At 39.4% G+C, this 18,935-nt stretch overlaps 1 protein-coding gene across 2 annotated transcripts in view; it reads right to left on the minus strand.

Moving 5' to 3' along the window:
* Window positions 1-725: 725 nt before the first annotated feature.
* Window positions 726-18,935, minus strand: part of LOC114658822 (peroxiredoxin-1) — a 32,882-nt gene continuing 14,672 nt past the window's right edge. Inside the window, exons 2-6 of one of the 2 annotated variants that reach the window (XM_028810881.2) lie at window positions 18,300-18,416; window positions 14,514-14,667; window positions 11,261-11,383; window positions 7,470-7,600; window positions 726-1,093 (exon numbers count right to left, since the gene is read on the minus strand). In XM_028810881.2, the coding sequence (XP_028666714.1) occupies window positions 1,011-1,093; window positions 7,470-7,600; window positions 11,261-11,383; window positions 14,514-14,667; window positions 18,300-18,405 (597 nt within the window). In that variant the 5' untranslated portion in view covers window positions 18,406-18,416 and the 3' untranslated portion in view covers window positions 726-1,010. Of the gene's footprint in view, window positions 1,094-6,864; window positions 7,023-7,469; window positions 7,601-11,260; window positions 11,384-14,513; window positions 14,668-18,299; window positions 18,417-18,935 lie in introns of those variants that run through there. The other variant, XM_051932765.1, reaches the window with a different exon arrangement.

Raw genomic sequence — 18,935 nt, forward strand, 5'->3', positions numbered from 1 at the left:
TGGCATGGTCTGGAAACTGTTCAGAGGCAGACAGGGCAGCCCACCAGAGGGTGGTTGACAGCAACAAAAAAAAAAAAAAAACATAGGACTCTCCCTCCCACCTATGAAAACAGCTGCAGGTCACACTGTTACAGCAAGGCCAGTTTTCACATGCTACCCTCTAGAAGGCGCTGCAGGGTCCTGAAGTGCTGTACCAAGAAATTGAGGAACAGTGTTTACCCCTCAGCTGTCCAAGAACTTAATTCTGTCCTGAAGAGCCAAGCAAAATGACCCCTTTTATTGGCTAACTAAAAAGATTACAATATGCAAGCTTTCGAGGCAACTCCGGCCCCTTCTTCAGGCAAGACGTAATGTAATTCTGTCTTCTTTCCCATTGTCCCTACTTTCATCACAGTCTTGGACTTGTTTTCATGTGTGCAATTAATAAAATGCATGTTCTTTACATTTTACAAACCCAGTTTATTTGTGTATGTGCGAGGATGTGGGTGTGCGAGTGATGAAAGCATCTGAGAGCCGTTTTAAAATTTTGTTGTGTTCTCAATGCAGGGACAAAAGATTCTATTCTAAATAGCATCTTCAAAACATTATGAAGCAGTTACAAGAAAATAAAGGAATTATGCTGCCATTATCCAGGGGCTATTGCAGTTTTTTTTTTTTTTTTTTTTTTAAAAAAAGCAAGGAATTCCAAAAACCTATCACAGTCCAAAACAGAAATCAGAACCATGTCAAATTCTCCATACCATTTTTATTTTGTATGAAAAATTCTAAACATTCATAAAAATGTACTTTCAAGTGCATTACTGGGGTCATGATTTTACTGCACACAAGACACAGTAGGAGGTCTAGAGGAAGTCACAAGGTGAGGTCCCCTGCACCTATCAGGTGCCCAAGATCCTAAATCTATGTAGTCTTCAACAGAATAGGATCAGAGCCGACTACACGCTAAACAATTTGTTCCTCTCAGAAGTATTATCTTCGGCTACAGTACTTGACAGAGACGGGTAGATTTTTTACTGTTTGGAGAAGAATTCTTTACTTTGCTTGACATCGGGCTTGATCGTGTCACTTCCTGGTTTCCATCCTGCTGGGCACACTAAAACAATAAGAAAATTAATTTAGTAACACCTTACTGGTTATACATTAGAAACACCAGAGACAGTGACAGCCATACAGAAAGCATGCAATGATGGGTTTGAATACAAAATGAATGGTGTCAGACGGCCAGGACGCCTCTTCACTGGCTAGAAAGCGTGGGCAGCACAGCACCTTCCCCGGACGCTAGATAGCATCGGTTGCAGTGGTGCCTCAGACTCCCACAGGGCTTCATGGGAGATGGAGTTATCTACAGCCCTGTTGGGATCTGGGGGTCCTACAGCTGCTCCCGAGCCTTTGTGAACGGTTCTTCCATCACACCCGGAAGTGCAGCTGGATGTGGGGCAACTAGCACCTGGAGCATTTCCACGTGAATTACATATAAAGGGGCCAGCAGAGACTACTTGCCAAGGAGGAGAAGAGAAGTAGGAGTTATTTGGATTGCGAGTAACTTAGTCTACGAGTGTTTTGCAAGACGAGTTAAAATTTTTAGTAAGTTTTAACTTAAACGAGCAAGGTCTTGCAATACAAGTAATATATGCTTTGTCCGCCGAGTGGCACGTGGGGATTGTGGGTAATCGTCTCCCATGCCTCACTCAGTCAACATCTGTATGAGCGTATACTGTTTACTATAGCATTGTGACCACGTGTGTGTGTGTGTTGTAAACGTGAGAGTCCTGGTCTTGCACCCCAAAACATGAGGCCGAGTCTCAGTACTTTAGAAAAACCAGCTTTATTCAGCGTGAAACAGGAACAGCATGGTTATTGTAGCAGGATCTACAACTCTCCTATACAGAGACAGCAATCAGGCAGGGTCGTGACCAGGTTAGTGGCTAAGTACTGTGCTCTTGCATTTATGTTCCTTGAATCATCCATTGACGGCAGGACAGTTTGCCTTCACTGCCATCCTGCCTGGGGTTTCTTGCCTGGTTCATTAATTCCACATCAGTAGGGGTGTGGAGAGATGTCCTCAGTAAAGGTCTGTGTAGTGTATTTTTGGGGAGATGGCACTATACAGGCAAGGGTGTACTTAAGTGGCAGAAGTGCCAACTGTAGTGGGCATGGTATGGTTGACAATTCTAGAGTCCAGCCGAAGCTGCTATATAGTACTACAGTTCAGAGCCAGTACAAGTTCACAAGTGGCAAAGAATCCAAGGGTTAAGTGTGAAAAGTAAAGCATTTTCCATAACATTACACAGAATATTTTTTAAACTAAAAAAAAAAAAAAAAAAGGTTGTGATGGACAGCCAGCGTTTCAGTCCGGCTGGGATGTCCCTGAACAAAAAGGAGGAAGAGCAGGCTATTTAGGACACTACCTCCCCGGGACACTAGATGGCAGCTCCCCTGGATGGAAACTGTTCCCTGGATTCGCTCAGGGAATCATGGGACATGGAGTCCGTTTCCTCTGCCCTGTTGGGTGCCGCCATGGGGAGCTCACAAGGAACCTAGGGACTCCTACTGTTATTACGAACCAGAAGGATGTATAGATAGATAGATGGATGGATGGATACTTTATTAATCCCAAGTACTTCGGAGGCACGAGGACGGAAGCCCGCAGTACTTCCGGGCTACTTAAGGATGATGTGGTGCTTGACCCGGTGAAGGAACACTTCCGGGTCATGGACTATTTAAAGGACTTTGGGGAAACCCAGAAAGGGGAGCCGGAGTTGGGTGGTAGAGTGACAGAGCTGCTGGGAAGAGTGGAGGATTGTGATTGTATTTGATTATTCTTTATTATTGCTATTGGAGAATTGGTGTGTGCGGTGCTTTGTGCACTTAATTTCTTCAAATAATTGAAGAATTTTCTTTTAAATGTGTGTCCTGGACATCTGTCTGGTGGGTTTCAAGGGGCAACAGTGCCTCTAGCGTCCACAAGGTGAACCACAGTGAGAAAATTTGTGCTACATTTAACTGAAAAAGTGCATCTAAATTTGTTCCTTTCCAACTACCTTACCAGCTTTTTTATTAAGCATACATACAACTCAGCTTTACAAATATTTAAAAACCGGTTACAAAGTGGAGATTACAATAAGCTTCCAAGTTAACAATAAGAATATTTGAACATGCCCCAGACTACCCAACTGTACCTAGCAGAGGTTTCAACACTGCTGCTGTGCTACCCAGGATACACTATTCTGGACAGTTCTACAATAGATGAAAGCTTATATGGCACTCACCCAGATGAGAAATTGATGTGTTAGAACAAAACTATGAAAAGGCACCTCAGAACTATAAAAATTAATGGCACCAAAAGATTCAAGAACAAAAACACTGTAAAATTAAGGGCTGGGCAATGACCAACTTATTTTAAAAAAAAGTGATTTGCTGAATCAAATAGGCATGGCTGATCCCAAAGCATTTTTCATAATTTGTCGACAGAACTAAAACCTCATTACATAATCAATTCCGATGGGAAAAAAAAACTGCAATATTCTTCTAAGTGGTTTTACCGTTCATGCAGCAAATTATATTTTCAAACATTGCTACCATAATCTCATGTTTGAAACTGAATATGAATCATCTGATTTGTTAGAGCAGCAGATTATCACAAAGTATTAAAGTTCATCTGAGGGTAGGTTTGAGATTGGACAGTATAGTCAATCCACAAATGGCCAAACCTTGATCTGGTAGAATCCGTTTAGTTTACAGGTTTATAGCAGTTTGGCCTCTACTTAATAAAAATCAGCGTGGACAATGTGACTTGACAGTTTTGAAACTACCTACATATAAAATTTGCCAACACACCTCCTTGGGAGAGCTGTGGTTGTGCTCTGCTGGAAAAACTGTCATGAATGTTTTATTCCCAATGCTCACAAAATGGAAAAATATTAACAAGTCAGATTACAAAAAGCATACAGCAGGACTTAAGTGGGAAGCAAGAGATTTGGCTGAAAACCGTATTGGTTTGTGTGTGGGGAAAATTACAGCCATAACAAGAAAATCTATGTGGGATAAAGGTCTTCCCCAATTCCTTTGTCACAATGAGATGTTTAAGTGAAAAAGACATTGTGATGAACAGCAAAAAGGCAGGATCTTAATCGTCAAAGACGAGTTACCCAGGAGATATACAGCTATTCTTGTCCATTCCCAAATACTGCAATTGACCTTTATGGTCATGCAAAACATTACTGATTTAATGGAATCAGCCAAAAATTAACCTTCTCCAAAAACTCACAATTATTGGCACCCTGATCTCAGCATACTGTGTAGACTTCCTTGGCAAGTCTCACAATAAACCTAAAAACACACATGAACCAAATGGAATCTTGAAGCATTCCCCCCCCCCCTACATAATTTCCCATGATCTATATTTTGTTCTGCATATATGAATGGACCTCTTTCTACACCTAGTGAGGGCCACTGTAAAATATTGACATTTTGTAATGTCCAAATGATTGTCTTGCAGCCAAGTTTCAGTTCTCCACAAGAGAAGAGTTTGTTTTTTTTAACTGCAGGATTCAGTTGACTTACAAACCCAGGGCCTCTGACAGAAAAAAATCCAAGACGAATCACCACTTTCTATATTAGATACAAAGTTCTGTAACTTTTTTTAAATCTCTTTATGGAGCTCTATAATGCAAAGTTGACTACAGTAATCCCTCCTCCATCGCGGGGGTTGCGTTCCAGAGCCACCCGCGAAATAAGAAAATCCACGAAGTAGAAACCATATGTTTATATGGTTATTTTTATATTGTCATGCTTGGGTCACAGATTTGTGCAGAAACACAGGAGATTGTAGAGAGACAGGAACGTTATTCCAACACTGCAAACATTTGCTCTTTCAAAAGTTTAAAACTGTGCTCCATGACAAGACAGATGACCGTTCCGTCTCACAATTAAAAGAATGCAAACATTTCATCCTCTTCAAAGGAGTGCCCGTCAGGAGCATATAAAGAGAGAGAAAAGCAAACAAATCAATAGGGCTGTTTGGCTTTTAAGTATGCGAAGCACTTCGCGGCACAAAGCTGTTGAAGGCGGCAGCTCACACCCCCTCCGTCAGGAGCAGACAAAGACTGTTTTTCAAGCAAAAATCAATACGTGCCCTTTGAGCTTTTAAGTATGCGAAGCACCGTTCTGCATGTCGTTTCAGGAAGCAGCTGCAAAAAAAGATAGCAACGTGAAGATAATCTTTCAGCATTTTTAGACGAGTGTCCCTATAGTCTAGGTGTGCGAACAGCCCCCCTGCTCAATCCCCCTACGTCAGGATCAGAGAAAGTCTGCGCAAGAGAGAGAGAAAAGTAAGTTGGGTAGCTTCTCAGCCATCTGCCAATAGCGTCCCTTGTATGAAATCAACTGGGCAAACCAACTGAGGAAGCATGTACCAGAAATTAAGACCTATTGTCCGCAGAAATCCGCGAACCAGCAAAAAATCCGCGATATATATTTAAATATGCTTACATATAAAATCCGCGATGGAGTGAAGCGCGATATAGCGAGGGATTACTGTAACTCACTTATGAACAAAGATACTACTATTTCCAGATTAATTAAAAAGCTGAAATTTGGCAAGATGGTGGATCTAAGGCTACAAAACACAATTTTGATATATCAATATTTAGAGGTAACCGCCACCCCCCCCAAAAAAAAAGCTGAAGTGGTGACCTGGGTGGGATCCATTATAAGCGGAGAGCGAATGCATCAGTATAAAACAGGTCCACCACAAGCTACTCTACTGCAACACACATTTGCATCTACAGACTTTGAAAAGTACCTCCAACCCTGCCACCACCTGGCTCTAAAATCGATATTTACTATACATGTGTCTGCTTATGGGCATGCCCCTTGCTCTAAAATTTGAAGTATGCAGATGAATATAATGTGTAAAAGGGGACCACACAGAACTGATGAAAAATATTGTACTTAATTTTAATTTGTCGTTCACTCATCTAATATGTACTCATTTCACATTATTCCTACTAATTACTGGTTTTCACTCCACAGAACTCGCTTTCCTGTAAAACTGCTTTGCAATAACCATCAGCAAAAGCCACGTCACAAGGAAAAGTCGTAATTGATTTCATGTAGAAATGTTTTACTCATGGGTGCTTTTATAAAGCATGTTTAAGAAATATGCAGCTCCAGTGACTTGGATACAATTGATTACATTTGTTTTTCACATAGTAGCACAGACATTGAAGTGATTTCCTTAATGTCACACAAGTGTCAGTAGCAGGATTTGAATCCACAGCCACGAGGTTTGAAATCCCAAGGTCCAAAACCTTAGCCACTACACCACACCGCTGGGCAATATTAGTTCTTGGTAAACAAATGCACATACAGAATTGTACTTTACACAATAGTTCCGATATACCCGATTGACAAATTGAGACCCATTATCTTAACTTTCATGGGCAAAGCAAACTTGAACATGTACTGTGGGTTGTATGGTTTAAAATACAATGTAAATTTCTTATATTCTGTATCAAGGCTTTTTGATAACCTGTTCAAACAACTTTCCTGCAGGTAAAGAGGGTAAAATGAACAAGCAGCGTTTATCAGGTATGTTTATTACTTAGCATGGGTTTACACATAAAAGCTCCATTGCCACTTTTGCACATGTAGTAAGTTTTATAAAAAAAGGTCAATTTAAAAAAGGTTTTAAAATTTGGGAGTAGATTCATTAAACAAAAAAAAGTGCCAATAACCGACTTTCATCTTTGAGAAAAGAATTGTTCCCCAAGACTGAAATCAACGTATTAGAGAAAATTTTTCGGTAAGTGAATATGAAAGTTTTACTTTAAAGTCTTTCATATGGTTGCTTTACTTTTATCAAGGGTGCCAATAATTTCAGAGAACTATTTCAGATGGTGATTGTGTTTTGTTTTCATCATTTCTTTTACTAGCACCAACCTTATCTTGGGAGTTGCTTTGTATTGTAATCTGGTTTTGCTCGGTTAAGCTCCTTGTGATGGTCCTTTCTGTAAGGGGCTCTATATAAAATAAAGATCGTCTGACAGTATATTAAGTGTACCATGTCAATGACAAAATGACATTTTTCCAGATCCCACAGGCAACATTAACATTTTCTGTACAAAAGCACTAACAGGAGACTACTAGCCAGAAATCTAGTTGTAACAAGGCAGAGTTAAGATTTGCTAATGGACTTGGAATAGGGATTTTGAGTCACTATACTAATCAGAAAACCTAGACTACTTTTGCATTTGGAGGATTACGGCTTATTTCTACAATGGATGAGTCTTTAAGGTACTCTGCTGCAATGAAACTCTTACCCCTCACTTGCTTGCCCTAGCCATCATTATAATTTGTGAAACAGCACAAAGTTTTAAAAAACCTTTAAAAGCACTCGTGTCCACATGCACTTCAGGCTTTAGATTCCATAAATCACATCAGTATTGGGTCATCCGAGGCCAGCTTACCTTCTCCATGCTTGTCGGTGAACTGAAATGCCTGAACTAGCCGCAGAGTCTCATCAACTGAACGCCCCACAGGTAGGTCATTGATTGTAATCTGACGCAGGATTCCTTTATCATCAACAATAAACAGCCCTCTGTAATTTAAAAAACACTTTACAGTTCCGATTGTATGAATTCAGATAAAAAGAAAAATCACCTCAAGGTAGCAAAACATTCAAAACAGACCATGCTTCATGTAAAATTGCATTAGGCAATAAAACAATTACAAGAATAGTTCTATGAGTAAAAAAATGTGGAATGATAAAGAATGAAAACAAAGTGGCCACTGCAATCCAAAGTAGTGATTTTCACTTTATGGGACCAATGACCGAAGGTTAAGTATTTTACCTTTAACCTTCACAGATTAATAAAAATGTAACATTGGTAAAATAGAAGGCCATGTACTATAGGCGTCAAGCCCTTAGCTACTGTGTTGCCTTACCACTACCCTTCAGCACACTTGCATTTTAGTTAACACCATTGCTATGTAAAGTTATTTAAAAAGGTAAACCTTACACTACATTGAAAAGACTTGCAGAATTTATGATCAATCAATCCCATTACACGTGTTGTACAAACCTAAAAATTAACCGTTTCAATAGAACATTTAGTGAAATCTTGGAAAGTGAGGATGCCCGAGGACTGAAGTGTACTGGTGCCGATATTTAAGAAATAGGGGGATGTGCAGGACTGGAGTAAACTACAGGGGGATAAAATTGATAAACAGCATGAAGTTACGGGAAAGAGTAGTGGAAGCTCAGTTGAGGTGAGGTGATTAGTGAGCAGCAATGCGATTTCATGCCAAGAAAGAGCACCACAGATGCAATGTTTGCTCCGAGGATGTTGGAGAAGTTCAGAGAAGGCCAGAAGAGTTGCATTGTGTCTTTGTGGACCTGGAGAAAGCATACGACAGGGTGCCTCGAGAGGAGCTGGGATATTGTATGAGGAAGTCGGGAGTGGCAGAGAAGTACGCAAGAGTTGTACAGGATATGTATGAGGGAAGTGTGACAGTGGCCAGGTCTGCGGTAGGAGTGACTGATGTTTAACATGGAGGTGTGATTACATCAGGGATTGGCTCTGAGCCCTTATTTCCAATGGTGATGGACAGGTTGACAGACAAGATTAGACAGGAGTCCCTGTGGACTATGATGTTTGCGGATGACATTGATCTGTAGCGATAGTAGGGAGCAGGTTGAGGAGACCCTGGAGAGGTGGAGATATGCTCTAGAGGAGAAGAATGAAGGTCAGTAGGAACAAGACTAAATACATGTATGGAAATGAGAGGGAGGTCAGTGGAATGGTGAGGATGCAGGGAGTAGAGCTGGTAAAGGTGGAGGAGTGTAAATACTTGGGATCAACAGTACAGACTAATTTGGATTGTGGAAGAGAGGTGAAAAAAAAAAGAAAAGTGCAGTCAGGGTGGAATAGTGTGTCAGGAGTGATTTGTGACAGATGGGTATCAGCAAGAGTGAAAGGAAAGGTCTACAGAATAGTAGTGAGACCAGCTAGGTTATATGGGCTGGAGACGCTGGCACTGGACCAGAAAGCAGGAGATAGCATCTTTAACTCTGCTACCTCCAGCTCTAAGATTGGCATTGGGTGTGAGGAGGATGGACAGGATTAGAAGTCAGGACATTAGAGGGTCAGCTCAGGTTGGATGGTTGGGAGACAAAGTCAGGGGTGAGATTGTGTTTGTTTGGACATGTGCAGAGGAGATACGCTGGGTATATTGGGTAGAAGGATGCCAAGGATAGAACTGCCAGGGAAGAGGAAAAGAGGAAGACCTAAGCAAAGGTTTATGGATGTGGTGAGAGGACACAGGTGAAACAGATGCAGAGGCCAGAAAGATATGGAAGATGATCCGCTGTGGCAACCCCTAACGGAGCAGCCGAAAGAACAGAACATTTAGTGAGCTATAGATTTACAAGCATTCCAAAATCAATTATGCAGAATATAATCAAAGCGCAAGTATTGAAGGTACAGACTTTTTCCATGTTTAATCTTTGAAGGGCTTTTAAAGTATGCAATAATTCAGATTTGAATGTAAATAAAAATATGTACTCTTATACAGTACATTAACTCAAGTTTCTGCACAACTTCACACTAGCCAGGATGCCAGTAACATGCAATTTTATTTTTACATTTCTAAACTCATTCATTACAACTTGATACTGAAATACAAAACAAGTTAAACATTTAAAAACACAAAAGAATTGTATAATTGCCAACAGAATTAAAATGTCTTATAGCAAAGACTCAGACCCAGGAAGAACAATGCAGATATTCTAGTAACAGAACAGTCCGTTACGTTTGCATACTTAATACTGTACAATTATTCATAAGAAACAATGCAGGTAAGGGGCAAACTGCTGTCTCAAACACCTTGTGGGGGTTTAGCTCATGACCCTGTCTATTTACTGATAACTACATTTCCCATCCTTATGGCCAATGACTGAGAAAAATACTACAAGTACAAAACAAATGAAAGTGAGTTCATTCCCAGGACCACTTGGCTCACTCCTCAGACAGTGGAAGAAGCAGCCTGACAAGGCAGGACGTCCGAGTAGAACTGCTTCTCCAGACTGAAGAGACCGTTAAGGTGGTTTGGGCCTGAAGACGGGATATCCTTATTGCACCTCCTATGGAAGGTGTATGGTCGCTATAGAAGGTCAAGTAGGACGGAGCAGGACCAGATCATGCTGGAGGTACTTTCTTCACATCAACAGGAAAGCGCTACAAAAAGCTGGATAAACCTAGACTCCTAGTTAGACAGAAGACTAGTATGGGGGGGGGGGGGGGGGGGGACCGAAGCACAGACCAATTAAGGTCTACAGAGCTTTAACCAATATCTTGTGGTAGAGTACCAACTCAGTGCTATGAGTAGGGGCATGCAGTGACTGAATGCACAAGACAGCCTCCCCACCATTTACATTTGTTGCATAACTAAAAGAGGTTAATACGAGTAGCTCCATTTAAGCTACACCCTTCTGCTTTAGGCAATAAATGTCACAGGACTCAAGACAGAAGCAAATGCTTCTCTCATGCAGAAAGGAGTGCCTAGAATGTCGAGAACTGTTGACTGGGGCTGCTAATAATGCCAAAAACGTTCCAAACAAATTAAAAAGACAAGGGTGTGTTTGGTACTACATAGGCAGTCATTTCCATTTAAAATTACAAAATAAAAAGGTTTCCTTGTAGTAATGGGCATTAACTGTACCAGCATACAAAAGTCAGACGTCAGATTTAAAAATAGGGTAGGAGAAGGATTAAAACCACACTTTCTCAATACTTCTCTAAACTAGTGGTGCTACCTCTCAGTAAGGAGATCATGGGTTCATGTCCTGGGTCCTCCCTGGATGGAGACTGCATGGAAATAGGGAGAAAACTGCTATAAAAATGTAAGGACTAAAACTGCTTAACTACCTCCATGTAAAGGTAGGTTTGTAAAAAGGTGTATTTTCAATAAAGAAAAATATGAAACAGCTGGTGCTAGCAGTGAAACAGAACCTAAAAAATACTCCCAACTTCGAACGCCATATCTGGCGCAACAATCCCGAAATAAAAGCTCAAACCACCATTTACCCATTTGACTCATTCTGGCTTTATTATAGCCCAATAATTTTTACAAGTAACTAATTAAAAACTAAAGAGAGTCCATTTAAAAGGCTACCCATTGATAGGAGAATTTCATTAGAAGTCCACTCTACTCTGAAATATCAAATGACTTTAGAGCCTGAGTCAGTAGCAAATGTTACCGGAAAGCGATGCCTTCATCCTCCTTCAACACACCGTAGTCTTTTGCAATGGTGCGTAGGGTATCTGCAACCAGGGGAATATTCATCTGGCCCAGCCCACCTTGTTTGCGTGGGGTGTTGATCCTAAACACACACACAAAAAAAAAAAGTTACTCAGCACTGAAATAGTGGTGCAGTTGTTCACTTATTGATTCACATCTCACATGTGGTCTTCCAGAATGGAGATTTTAAAAACAGACTGCAGAACAGCTGAAAGGGTCAAAAAGCTGGCAATCATAGGAACAGTGCAGAATTATACATTCCTAGGCAAAGCCTTCACATAATACCATAATGCGAGTAACTCTCCAAAGATGTGGAGTACATGTGGGACACCTCTGTTAGAAAAGGACCCTTTGTAAAGATGCTGTGGCTTATATGGATTAGGCTGTATAAAGTTACTAGGAAAGTTAGAACCAAAGCACATGAATTATCACATGATCCAAGGTACACTATTTCTTAGACAAGACTAATGGAAATATTTTGTTCTACCATACCACTTTATATGAGGGAACATCTATATACAAGGGGGGACCCAAAAATATTTTTAAAACTTAACTTTTCTGTACAAAACTACAATTAGTCTCCTTCAAAGTACTCTCCATTGGCGGAAATACACTTATCTAACAGTTTGTTCCATTGTTCGAAACATTTAAATTCATCTGAAATAATGCCCATTAATGCTGTGGTCATTTATTTTACCTCTTCGACATCAGCAAAACTCCTTCAAGTCTTTTTTTTCATCCGAGGGCACAATAAAAAAAAAAATAAAAAAAAAAAAAAAAAAAAATCATACAGAGCTAAACCCAGTGAGTAGGGCGGGTGGTTCAGGGTTGTCATATCGTTTCTTGCCAAAAATTGGCGAATGCTGAGAGCAGTGCGAGATGGAGTGTTGTCATGATGAAAGAACCAATCGCCCAACTTCCACAAATCAGGGCGTTTCCTTCTCACACCGTTGCGCAACCTACTTTTACAAAAAACTTCACTGAACACAAGCACAACCTTCCAGACTGACTTGTGAGGAGTGTAACTAGATCGCCCTAGCGGCCCAACCACATATTACAAGTACCAACCTAACAACAACAAAATTCCAGTTATTTTGGGTCTTCCCCCCCCACCCCCAAATGAGCACATTTACTGGGTTGATAAACCACTGCAATTGCTAAATACACCAAAAAAAAATCTGGTTTTGTATTACATTGCATAGTGTTGCCACAAAATAAGGTAATTTTGTAATGTATGTATGTACAGTTAGAAAAGTTCTGCCCAAATATTTATGGACCTAATTTTGGTTCTGTACATTGAATTTTAAATGAAAACTCCGATGCAGTTGAAGTGCAGACTTTCAGGTTTAATTCAGTGGGGTGAACAAAACGATTGCATAAAAATGTGAGGCAACCAAAACTTAACATATAAACAATCCCTTCATTTCAGGGGCTCAAAAGTAATTACACAAATTAAAATCACTGGAAATAAAAATGTTCATTTCTAATACAGCCTGAAGTCTTGAACTCATGGACATCAGATGCTGGGTTTCCTCTTTTAATGCTCTGCCAAGCCTTTACTGCAGTGGCTTTCAGTTGCTGTTTGTGGGCCTCTCTGTCTGAAGTTTAGTCTTCAAGTGAAATGCATGCTCAGTTGGGTTAAGATCAGACTTGGCCATTCAAGAATTTTCCACTTTGCTTTAATAAATTTAATAAATATGTTTTGGGTCATTGTCCCTCTATCATGAAATGCCACCCAATCAATTTGACTGCATTTAGCTGGATTTGAGCAGACAGTACATCTCTGAACACCTCAGAATTCATTCGACTGCTTGTGTCCGGTGTTATCATCAAAAACTAGTGTCCCAGTGCCACTGGCAGCCATGCACGCCCAAACCATCACAATGCCTCCACTGTTTTACAGATGTGCTATGCTTTGGATAATGAGCTGTTCCACGCCTTCTCCATACTTTTTTCTTGCCATCATTCTGGTAGATAGATAGATAGATAGATAGAGGTTGATCTTGGTTTCATCTGTCCAAAGAATGTTTCCAGAACTGTGCTGGCTTTTTTAGACTCTTTAGTTAAGTCCAATCTAGCCTTTCTATTCTTGAGGCTTATGAGTGGCTTGTACCCTCCATTTAATTTCATGCAGTCTTCTCTTAATGGTAGACTTGGATATCGATATGCCTACCCCTCGAGTGTTCACTTAGTTGGCTGTTGTGAAGGGGTTTCTCTTCCACCATGGAAAGGATTCTGCGATCATCCACCACGGTTGTCTTCTGTGGACGTCCAGGTCTTTTTGCGTTGCTGAATTCACCAGTGCTTGCCTTCTCGGGATGTACCAAAATGTAGATTTTTCCACTCGTAATATTGTAGCAATTTCTCAGATGGATTTTTTTTCTGTTTTCGCAGCTTAAGGATGGCTTCTTTCACCTGCATGGAGAGCTCCTTTGACTGCATGTTGTCGGTTCACAGCAAAATCTTCCACATGCAAGCACCACAACTCCAATCAACTCCAGGCCTTTTATCTGCTTAATTGATAATGACATGACAGACTTGCCCACACCTGCCCATGAAATAGCCTTTGAGTCAATTGTCCAATTACTTTTGAGCCCTAGAAATGAAGGGATTGTGTTAAAAAAATGCTTTAGTTGCCTTATATTTTTATGCAATCGTTTTGTTCACCCCACTGAATTAAAGCTGAAAGTCTGCACTTCAACTGCATCTGAGTTTCATTCAAAATCCATTTTGGTAATGTACAGAACCAAAATTAAGAAAAAAAAGTATCCAAATATTTATGGACCTGTCTGTATATCTATATATCCCTCATGCTTTTTCAAGGCCTATCAATTCAAGCAATTAATGTGTTGTACAATGGTTTATTTAGAAAAGGGCTACCCATATGCTTTTTAGAGTGAATTAAGTCCTGATCCAATTTTTATTTTCTGTGAAATCCTTTTAAAGTCCTTGTTCAAGGAATGCTTACACACAGTATTGACAGTACACAAATGAAAATTATAAAAGCACAAACCTGGATCAATAGTCCGTCAACAATGAGACCCTAAAAGATAGATATTTTACATAAGAACCAGCTGGTCCCCTAGCAAAAGTACCATGGGCAGGGAGACAGCCTCGCATCATTTTGATTGAACAGTGTAAAAGACGATCTAAGGGTAATGCATTATTTCAGCAGCAGAAAATTGGTGTAAACTTTCATACGTCTTTCTTACCATGCCAAATGGCAGAAGTGAGAATCGACTGAAGCACCAATCACTTCACAGTTGATCTTCTTGAACTCATCTGCACGATCACTAAATGCAATGATTTCAGTTGGGCAGACAAATGTGAAATCCAGAGGGTAAAAGAAGAACACAACATATTTTCCTGCAAGACAAAGTCAAAATATGAATACCAGTAACAATCTGACAATTCTGTAGTGAGCTAGCTCACTGTTAAACATTGAATATTTTAGACAATTAAAATATGAAAAGGTGGCAGTAAATAAAACTAGTATAAATAAATGCAATTAGGTTTGTTGCTTATTAGTTTGCTAAGCTTATTTGTTGCTTATTTTAATGTAATCCTTAAACCATTTATTTCAGTGACCACATACTCAAAATATTGCATTGAAATGAAAAATGGTCTCACTCAGAGCTGTGATTTAGCTCTGGCACATACTGTAACTGCTGAGGACTCCGTGCACATAAATCTTTGGCCATCAATTACATTTATTGGCAGACATTTGGATGCAGACTTCTGACCGGATGAATTTAATGAATGGATTAATGAACTTTAGCAGATGCTTCATAAAATAAATTGGCTATTTTTCTCTTGTATACCACAGATGTACATAGCCAAAACTAAGCATGCACTCTGCACATGCCTTTGAGCCACAAGACTACTACAAGCTAAGTTGTGACTACACCCTCTGCTGACAACCACCAAAACAGCACTTGCGAGAGCCTACCACATTGTGCTTTTAATTTTTAAAAGGTAACAATTAAAAATTGATCTTTTGCTGTATGTACACCTTCAGTGCCTTTTCATGGCATTCTGTTACATCTGGGACCCCTCTTGACCAGCACTCCCTCTCGTTAGCATGTTTTCAGACTCACTTCAAGGCATCTTGCTGGCCTCCTTATACTTTTAATCTCCGACAGCATCCCTCCTACACCTTTATTTCTGAGTCTCACTTAATTGCATCAAAGCCAAACTGACCAATCAGGTTGCTCAAAGGAGCTGGGGACACACACCCCTCTTCAGGTTTTATTTATCAATTTTCACAATACATTTACTTGCTATTTAAAAATTTTGCCCGAGATATTCCTCCATAGCTAGCCACCACAGTAATAAATCCTGGTCATGTTTCTGCAAAAAAGTCATACAAATTGCAGAAAAGAAGCTTCCACTTAAACAGTAACACTAAGGACAATTTACTTAGAATACCAATAATAAAAAAAAACAATATAAAAAGAGGATATTATGTGTGAAGTTGGCTCCTCAATTAAGCAATTCATACCTTAGGTTTTGTTTTGCACACATTTGATTTCCATTATTTTAAGAGCCACAAACCACTGGGGATGAGTGAATGAAATGTAAATCATTGAGCAAAATTTTACCTGCTGAAATGTATTCGGTTTATGCCCCCTACCTTTTTAGTTCAATCCAAAATACATAAAGCATAGATATTTTAAATAAAAGCAACGGTGCCAATTGTGACAAGGTATGTTTCTCTTCTACATCAGTAAAATATCAGCTATAACCCTACTGACTGGTTGGACGTACAAAACTGTTAAGTTGCATAACAGCAGAAGTTTAGGGAAATTGAATTTTTGAATAAAATATCGAAATAAGTATGCTCAGCACTTTCTGCTAAAGCTACGCTCAGAAATATGGAAGGGTAATGCTAGTACTGGTAAGGGCGATTGGATTTGTCCCCTTCTCTTTCCAGATTTAATCCTGCAGAAGGAATAGTCAAAAACACTTAAAACACAGTAAAAATGACAGGTCTGACACAGGAATCATGTACCTTGTAAGAGTTTTGAAAGAAGGTGGTTGTATAAGCTGTTGTGGATCGGATAGCGACTTTGGGGTAATTAGTAGCACTAAACTTAGTACTGGAACTTTGCCTGCATATTTGAAATCTACCCCCAAGTACCCCAAACCTGAAAATTGCACTTATGACTTTTCTGTTAACCATTTCTTTTAGCCAACATACAAGTACATGCATGTCATTCACGGTTTTGTTTTATTTTTAATTTTTTATTTTTTTTAAGACCCACCTTAATATTGTTTAAATGGGAGATAATCATCTTTAGTGCTATGGGCTGGGAATTAAGTGCTGGCCTGGGATTACAAAATAGTGTTTTGTGAGCTGGTCACTGTGTGCAACCACTGTTTTCTTCAACTTTGGAAAGGTACAACTATAAATTTGATCAGCCACTATATTATACATCCTACATACAGTACATATTGCATGTGCGATTTCCAATAGCTACCATGCTCTAAAATAAGTCTTCATGGTTTGTTGTTTAAAATCAAGTACTGCATTTCAATTTAGTGAACCGACACAGGGCTCTCTGCCTATAGGCCAGACAGACAGACATAATCGAATCTACAACAACTTCACAATTCATCCCTAATAGAGATCCAAATACCAGTACATATAAACTGGAAAATTTCAAAAGTGACACTATAAAAGTACTAATATGCCAATAATATGACATTATAGGGAAGGCTCCTGCCATGCATCAGTCACTTAAGTTGTTTAAGACAAGTCTTAGTGATGCTAACTGCTGAAGAACCCACAGAGCTCATTTAAAATACCCAGATCTGTAAGTGCCAGATTTTAAATAAATTTAGGAGAGAAAGCCAGCATTACATGGGGCATCTTATAAACACTGAGGATTCTTAAAATCGGAAAGAAGTCTGAAATTAGCTCAAGATTTGACTTCAAAGCTATACTAGTCTAATAAGGAGATAAGACAACCTTAAATATTTTTAGTAACTTAAAATTTCCAGGTACAGGTCAAATCCTGTTATAGCAAATAAAATTTGTTGGTCCAGAAAAAAACTCCAACATCTTAACAGATTTCATTAACTAAATGAAGAGACTTTGACCAAAAATGGCAGCTGAAGAGAACGTGATGCAAAAAACCCCACTTAATGCTGCACCTATATTTTTGCGCTGAGTCTCAGGAACCTTGCAACAGGCCATCCATCTTGTTAGACTGAAAGAAAGACTGCCTGTGAAATTGCCAGTCTTGGGCAGTCTCTGAAAGTGCAGATGTGATAAATCCAAGTCACTGCTCCACCGAGCATCTGCATGGGTCATGGAGTCGTGTGCACACACACTGTACTGTTAGAGTTTCATAGTGCTTTTTTTTGCAATTAACAAAAAGAGATGGGCACTCCAATTAACATTTAAAGTTATATCAATGTAACTCTGGAGTGTCAAATTAAAGTGCATGCTTTTAGCTATATACTGACATCAAGGGCTGAAGCATCTACAAAAGGTTAAAAAAAAAAATAAATTTGAGCGTCAAGTTTAACAATTGTGTATAAAATAACCGAATAAGCAGGCTCACAATGCAAAAAGATCTAAGCTTCTTGGTTTTAACAAGACACATCTTTCATTTACTTTTTAATCTACTTATCCTGTTCAGAGTTATGAAAATTTCCCCTTTACTTTGGTTTCAATTTATTATTCCAATTTAAACAGTATTGCAGACTTAATGAATCTTAACACCTTCTCTCTCAAGAATTTGAGGACATTTTTTCAAAATTTGAACCTTAAACATGTAATACACTGGAGTAGGGCATTGTTTTAGTTTTTCCATCTTTTGTAACCAATTATGGATTTCCAGGGCAAGCAAACATTTTTTCCAGCTCTTTAGTGTATATAGCCCTGGAAGATGAACTGAACAGCTTCAGTTTACACAATAGACTTTGTTGCTCTTTAATTACATATTAGCACAGTGCACCGATTATTTTGCTCTCTTTAAGCCAAACTTTACCTCGGTAATCTGAGAGTTGAATGTCTTTGAATTGTTTATCGGGCATAACTGCTGTGGCCTTAAAGTTTGGGGCAGGTTTGCCAATGTGAGCGTTGCCAGCAGACATCTTGGAATAAGCTGTAAAATTAAAAGTAAAAAAAAAGTTTAGGCATAGTAGAATGCATTTCAATGTATCAACTTTGTGAAGGTCTCTTCACGATGAGAAAAAAGGTGGTACCAAGCAGTCTTTACGAGTTGGAGTGTTAAGGAGCATTGTTTCACAATACAAGGTCAATTCCAATCCATGAATGTTTAAACATACAAGTTTTTACTGTTGGGAGTCGCAGTGCAACTTCTCACACTGATTATTACTTTAGGGCCCCAGCATCCACACCCCTGAAAAGGATAGTTTGCCAATAAACATACTTCAAATTGGTGATCAAGCACACTTGGACAACAATTACACTTTAGGATTAACAAGATTGCACGTCTCAGGTTCTATTGGTTGTTAATTGGAAACGACTTTCACAGTTTGCTAAGCCATACACAGCAGCAGTTAATACTTTTGCTAACTTTACTAAGACTGAGCAAAAAAAAGCCCACCATGTGTAAAGACATGAAAATCAAAGCAGTTCATTTAAGCACTGCTGGTAGGAT

The sequence above is a fragment of the Erpetoichthys calabaricus genome, chromosome 10 (genome assembly GCF_900747795.2).
Source record: "Erpetoichthys calabaricus chromosome 10, fErpCal1.3, whole genome shotgun sequence".
NCBI lineage: Eukaryota > Metazoa > Chordata > Cladistia > Polypteriformes > Polypteridae > Erpetoichthys > Erpetoichthys calabaricus.